This window comes from Acinonyx jubatus, chromosome B1 (assembly GCF_027475565.1).
Source record: "Acinonyx jubatus isolate Ajub_Pintada_27869175 chromosome B1, VMU_Ajub_asm_v1.0, whole genome shotgun sequence".
Classification (NCBI taxonomy): Eukaryota; Metazoa; Chordata; class Mammalia; order Carnivora; family Felidae; genus Acinonyx; species Acinonyx jubatus.
The window spans coordinates 48,923,062-48,929,993 of NC_069382.1; the positions used below are offsets into that span (position 1 = coordinate 48,923,062).

General features: G+C 44.9%; 1 protein-coding gene across 6 annotated transcripts in view; it reads left to right on the plus strand.

The window, feature by feature from the left end:
• The window catches only part of EXTL3 (exostosin like glycosyltransferase 3), a 131,141-nt gene extending 124,684 nt beyond the window's left edge, over positions 1-6,457 (plus strand). For all 6 annotated transcript variants that reach the window (XM_027069762.2, XM_027069768.2, XM_053216656.1 and 3 more), the window contains one exon: positions 3,203-6,457. In XM_027069762.2, the coding sequence (XP_026925563.1) occupies positions 3,203-3,412 (210 nt within the window). In that variant the 3' untranslated portion in view covers positions 3,413-6,457. The remainder of the gene's footprint in view (positions 1-3,202) is intronic.
• The last annotated feature ends 475 nt before the right edge of the window (positions 6,458-6,932 follow it).

The window sequence follows — 6,932 nt, forward strand, 5'->3', positions numbered from 1 at the left end:
CTCACTACTTCCTGTACACAACAAGGATCCTGTGAGAACTGGGAAGTGGGGGGGCCTGGTGGGCTCCTTCACAGGGACCACCTCTGTAGAAGTCCTGACCCCCTCAGACTTTTGGCTGTGTGGTGAGCAGCACCTCGGAGCACTGACCACTGCTCACCCGGTTCAACTCTGGAGACTTGTGCGCTGACAGCTATGATTGGCTATATGTGATGTTTACTTGTTAGCTAAAAATTATGGGATGAGTCATTTAAGCTTAATTTCTTCCCTCAATTTATATTAGTAATAATAATTTTTAAATTATTTGTTAAAATATCTGTTCATAAATAAAAATTACTCAAGCCTTTTGGCATATTTTTTTTTGGTTCTCTGTGGTGGTAGCCTTTTTATTTTTATTTTTTTTTAAATATGTACTTTTTTGTAGTCTGCTTTTTAAAAAGTTCACAGTAAATTTTCTGGTTCTGGCAGTATTGTGGACTAGGTAACCTAAAAATAACATGTTTTTAGTGTTTATGTAACAGACTTTTCTTTCACTGTATAGTTGGGCTTATTATAAGACAGGAAGGGGGAACTAAAAATGAGAGTGGCAAGCATGTAAGGTGTCACTGGAGCTCCCTTGGCTGGGATGCTGTTAATTTCATCCTTCCAGAGGCTTGTGTTTTATCACTCACGTGAAAAGGAGTGAAGAACTGTTGGGCCTGTCAAAGGCAGAGAATCAGATACATCTGTACATATATGAATAAAGTGCTTATTATACACACACACACACACACACACACACACACACACACACACACACACATATATGGAACGCTTGCTATTTACTACTGGTTGACAATATGTGAATGAAATGTTTTTAAAAAGGGAAGAATATAACAAACATGCGTACCCAGCAGTTTTGCCAAATATTGACATTTTGCCCTATTTGTTTCAGATTATATATTTTTCTTCCTTTTTTAAAAAAGAAACAAATGGAGTAGATCCGTGTATCACCCTGTTCATTCCTCTTCTGCTGGGTCATGGCTACATGTACCTTCGGTTATACTTGATTATGCCAAACTATCTTCAAAACAGATGTACCAATGGATATTCTCACCCACACTGTATAATAGTTGCAGTTCCTACACATCTTTATTAACATTTGGTACTATTAAACTTTCATTTTTGCCTACTTGATAGGTATAAACTGTATCCCATTGTCTTAATTTACACTTGCCTGATTATTAGAGAGGTTGAGCATCTTTCTCCTTGTTCCTTAGTCATTCTCCCATACCACCCGCCCTGGAGGGAGGGCAGGGCAAAGAGAGGCCTGGCTCCCACAGGCAGGGGTGGGCGGGAGCAGCTCCCAGCAGGCCTGAGAGTTCAGCCAGGGAATGGTAGTGAGTCAGGGTCTTTTTTTTCTGTTGCAGGATCAGCTTTGCCTTTTTTGAACTTTATATAAATGGAGTCATACAATATCTCCTCTCCATGTCTCTCAGTCTTGCTTTCGTATTTTTTAAAGCTTTTAGTTGATATTTTCTATTTATAATAATTTTATTATACTTTTCATCACTGACCTTCTCTTCACACCCATCCATTGATTGAATTCAGTATGTTTTTCATTCCTATTCTATTTGGTTCTTTTTCATAGTCTCTAGGACTGTTTTGATAATCCCTTTTTTCTTTATCAAACCTTAAGTAATCTTGCAAAATTTCCTTGCACGTATAAACATTTATTGTCCTAGTAACCATCTGATAATCCTGCATTTTTGCAGGGTTTTGGGTTTTGTGATTTTACAGGGTTTTGGAGTCTAATTCTGTTGTTTGTTTCTGCAGATTTTCCCTCATGTGGCTCATTCCCTTTTCTTGTGTGTGACTTTTGATTGTGAAATCATATTCTTTGGGATTTTACTTATGGCATTTGTAGGAAGGAGGCCTGCATTTATGCCAGAGAGGATTTGCTTCTTCCATGCACCTGGGGTCAATACCTTGAGACCTGTTGAAGCTAAATTAGCATCTTGGGGCTTTTCAGGACACACAGGTAACATAACTCAGGTGTGTGAGGGCTAGCATGTGGTTGGTTATACATTCTCACAGGTGATGTTTCCTCTTCCACTTAGAGCTAAGACTGGGAAGAAAACAGCTTTCTGTGGAGCTGCCTCCAACCCATGCAGCCTTCCATTGGGTCCTGGTGTGTAAAAAAGTCTCCAGTAAGGTTTTGTAGCTCTTGCCTCCCCAGCCCATTAAAATCCAAAGCTCCTGGCTATCTCATTGGATTCAGACTTTTTCATTATTTTGGCCTCTGAGGATTTCACTTCTTTCCTGACATTTCATCTCCTTTCTTTCATTATGAGCTTGGCCATACATTTAAAGAGATGGTGTATATAGTTCATACTGAATTTTCAGGTACTCTGTGCTGAGGGTGTTCTTATGTCATTTGGTCTGCCACATTGCTGATCTTGAAGCTGTTAAATTATTTATTATGCTTTTCTAATTTCTTGAAATTTCATGGGCATCATCGTAACTACTGCTGTATAACCACTTTTCCATGCCTTTATAATTTTCCTAAACCTCTTTTTTTGTAAACATTTTTTTAATGTTTATTTTTGAGAGAGAGAGATAAAGTGGGAGTGGGCGAGGGGCAGAGAGAGAGGGAGACACAGAATCTGAAGCAGACTCCAGGCTCTGAGCTGTCAGCACAGAGCCTGTTGCCGGGCTCGAACTCCTGTGTGCTGGGAGATCATGACCTGAGCTGAAGTCTGACTTAACTGACTGAGCCACCCAGGTGTCCCCCTAAGCCTCTTTTTAATGGGTGTGTAGTATTTTATAATTATTTGAATAGTCCCCTTTTGATGGGTACTTTTCTATTATCTTGCTATTGCAAAACATTGATGAAATGAACCATCTCATACCTACGTCTTGCTGTGCGACCAAGATAAATACTAGAGGTGGAGTTACTGAGACAAGTAATACTAAACATTATAAGGCTTTTGGTATCTACAGTTTAGGTTATTTGGAAAGAGCACCCTTTTCAATGATATAGATACATATGTGACAGAAAGAGAGCCTGGGCTGTGGCTCCTGACATGCTCTGTGGGTGAATGTGGCCACCCAGGGTCACTGTCTTCCCTGGGAAATTGGAAGCATCGGATTGGTTAAGCTGCAGGATTTCTGTTGTACTAGCACCTGCGATTCTCACTGTTTGCTCTTTCTTCCCTATTCCCAGGTGACCTCTCGGTGGACTTTCCGATGCCCAGGATGCCCTCAGGCCCTGTCACACGATGATTCCCACTTTCATGAGCGGCACAAATGTATCAACTTTTTTGTCAAGGTGTATGGCTATATGCCCCTGCTGTACACTCAATTCAGGGTGGACTCTGTGCTCTTCAAAACCCGCCTGCCCCACGACAAGACCAAGTGCTTCAAGTTCATCTAGGGGCATTGCAAGTTTTAGGGAGAGGATGAACAGAGAGGGGGAGATGGCTCCTAAGGTTCCTAGACATTGAAGGACCTCAGGGACATCCGCTGGGTGGGTGGCCCACGCCCTCTGCTGGGAGAGGTGGCAGGAAGAATGGAAAGGAAATAGCCTTCTTTCTCTTAAAGTCGGCCACACTGGGCCTGGAACCCTGGTCCAAGGACACCGGGGTTCCCTATACAGGGCACTGACTGATAGCTTACACTGAGGACCATGGGGACTCCGGAGAGTCACTCACGCAGTTCATAAGCCCAGGAAGCTGGTTTGTGATTTTTAAATTCAGTAACAGCTATTATTATTATTTAAAAGGAAAAAGTTTCAGATTTGCCATTCAAGGCTTATTTATATATATGTGTGTGTATATATACATATATATGTGTGTATATATGTATATAGATGCACACACACACTCTCACGTACATATACATATACATATACATATATATATATATATTTGGGGGGGGGTAGTTTGAAATTTCTGCCTGTTTCACAAAGTGAGGGACCCATCAGGTCTTCTGATGTTCTGTATGTTGGTGGAGACGGATCCTGGCCTCATGGTATCTAGCTCATCCTTAAGGATCATCTCCACATTCCCCAGGGCATCATTGTGCAGAAACAAAAAGGCCAGGCTTGGCCCTCCTGTGGGGCCTGGACGAGATAAGCCGTGTCGGTTTGTTCCTTCCCCCATCTGTTGCCACCCGGCGATCTGGAACTCGCGTCTTCCTGTCGCTTGAGTCCGTGGGGAGGACCTGCACCTCTGGGAACAGCAGAGCTTCCCTGTGCTGGATTCAGTGGTTTCAAGGATTCATCATTAGGCTGTGCTGTCCCAGAACTTGTCCCTGCACCCCCATTCTCTCCCCTGTTGGAAAGAAGAATGAGGAAGGAGTGAGACCTGAAGACCGCTCTCCCAGATGGCTCTTTTTGTTCAGCCCTCCTTTTAAAACACATGTTATGCTTTGGCTTCAGGCTTTCCTGAAAGTTATCTCTTGTGTAAGAGAACAGAGAACTGGCAGGCACTTCCAGGTGTGATCTGCAGTGGTTTGCGGGTTGGCCTCCTCTCTCTGGCATAGAATGAGTGAGCATCCTTTGCGGATCCCCACCCGGCTGGCCGGGAAGTCTTACAGCAAGGCGCCTGCCTTGGGATAAATACCTTGGTGAAATTCACCTTCCCCTCCGCCTTTGTCTGGACCTGTACCCTATGTTACCTGTAGTTTTTAGATCCCCAATGCCAGGTTGGTTCCAGGACCCCTTGAGGTTTGGTATGTGCCAGAACGATAGGAAGATCTAATTTGTTAAGTTAGGCTCCAGTCCAGCCTGAGATTTCACAGGCATTTGTACCCACATTACCACTTTCACTCCAGGTTTACATTTCTATTCCTTGGGCTGAAATGGAAATAAGCTATTTTTTTTTTTTTTTTTTTTTGGTGGTAGTGGCAGTAGGGGAATGGAAGAGGGTATTAGAGGCATTTGGCAGGGATTTAGCCCATGGCTTGTACCATTTTTCTGGACCCCACTTTTTTTCAGTGAAGTTGAATATAGGTGGTTTCCCACAGCTGGACAAAAGCTCAGGTCTGTCCTGGTCATGCACATGCCTTAAGCCAGTTCCGTCTTCCCCAGACCTTGACACCCTGTGCTTCTATTTCTTGGGGGCACGTTCTCCTCTGACATGTCTGTATCAGTGGGTCTCTTCAAATATCATTTTGAAGCCAGACCCTGTCCCATATAGATCCCATCCAGCTGGAGGGCTAGCTGGACCTAAGGGACCTCTCCTTCTTGGCAGGCAAGACCAGGGCTGCACCTGGGACTTGTGTCGTCCAGAGGTTCCCACTGGCATCCCACTGGCTCTTCCACAGAGGCAGCTACCCAGGAAATTCAATTCAGCTTCTCAGCAACCCAGCAAAGGGGTCCAGACTCCCTGCATCCTAGCTTTCTAACTACCCTTTTCTTGACTCCTGACTTTATCCTTTTTAGCGGTAGCTTTCTTCCCTCCGGGGAGCCAAAGAGTGTGGTGTTTTGAGCTATATATGTGGCTGCTATTTTTATCTTGTTTATTTTAATGTGAGGAACTCATAAACTGACTTTTAGTGGGACCTGGTGAGAAAAGAGCAGTCTGTGTTAGGACCCCCATATATTGGAGCCAGGTTTTTTGGTCCCTGAATGCTCTTGGTGGATCCAGGAGTAGCTGAGTGGTCTGAGATTATGGATGACATCAAGGCATACTGCAGAAGGGCTAGGATGTCAGAGCCCCTGACAAGGCGAGCACTATTTTGACTTGAATGGAACACTAACCTGAAGGACTCCGAACAGCAGGCCCCGGTGGACACTGGCCATGTTCTTAAGGGACACTCCTCAGTAGCAAGAGGTGGGGCAGTCAGACCTTTTATGTTGCTTGGTTAGGTGCTACTGGAGAGTGAGTGGCTGCTGCTTTTTGTAAGGTGGGTTAGGGGGAGGCCCAGCTCCATGCTTCAAATGCCTTTGATGCTGATCGGTCACTTGGGAATCACAGATGTCATCTCTACCATGTAACTGTGACTCGTTTGGAAGACGAAAACCGCTCACATGGGTTTCCCCAGCTGTCTGTAGGTAACACCTTGTTGCCTAGTCTTTGCACCCAGGGCCCAGGACATCCTTGTCCCCAGGTAGCCAGTTCGCTTTTCACCATGAGGGACATTCACCTAAGTGAGAGCCTCCCCAAGGTGCTCATCAGGCCGTCCTGAGCCTTTGCACTCCTGGCAGTGGTTGTCTGGTGCGGACTGCTCCTCAGGCCGGGCCAGCTCGTGGTCACCGGGGTCCTGTGTTGGCAGGTGGAGTGGTCTGTGCAGGAGCTGCCTGTGTGTGTGCTCAGGGAGCTCCCGCTTTGAAATGATGATATGTTGAAGGGGGAAGCTCTTTGATGTCCATGCTGTGTCCATCCGCCCCACCCTTTTTCCAGTCATGAGCACAATGGTCTTATGTTGGACTTTTGTAAAAAAAAGAAAAAAAAAATAAATGGAGACTTTAACTCAAGCAGCCTGGAGGTCCTTTGTGATTTTCCTCTGCAGGAATGGAAGAGTGACCCAAGAGAAGGTGCCTACCTGATTCCAGGGAGCCACAGCTGGGGCCTCTGCCAACAGAAGGCCATGGGCTGTGTGGTTTGGTCTTGGTGCAGCCTTCGCACTTGAACCTGGATGATGCTGTAAACACACATGGATGTGGGCAGCCTCGCCTGGGTCCATTTCTGGGATTAGCCATTTGATTACATTGAAAGGAATTTGGGTGTCCTTTAACTGAATTGACTGGGATAGAGGATGGCATTTGCCACATTCTACCTCCTTCCTTTTTTCATGGTAATTAAGTGTGTTGTGATGCTGGGGGGCTAGTGCGTTTAAATCTCAAAGATCTGCTGAGAGTTAATAAATGCAAGGAGTCTGCTGTTTGGCATGCAGTACAGATGAATGATTACTGGGGTAACGCGCTGAGAATTTCTCAGCAGCTCTTTCTG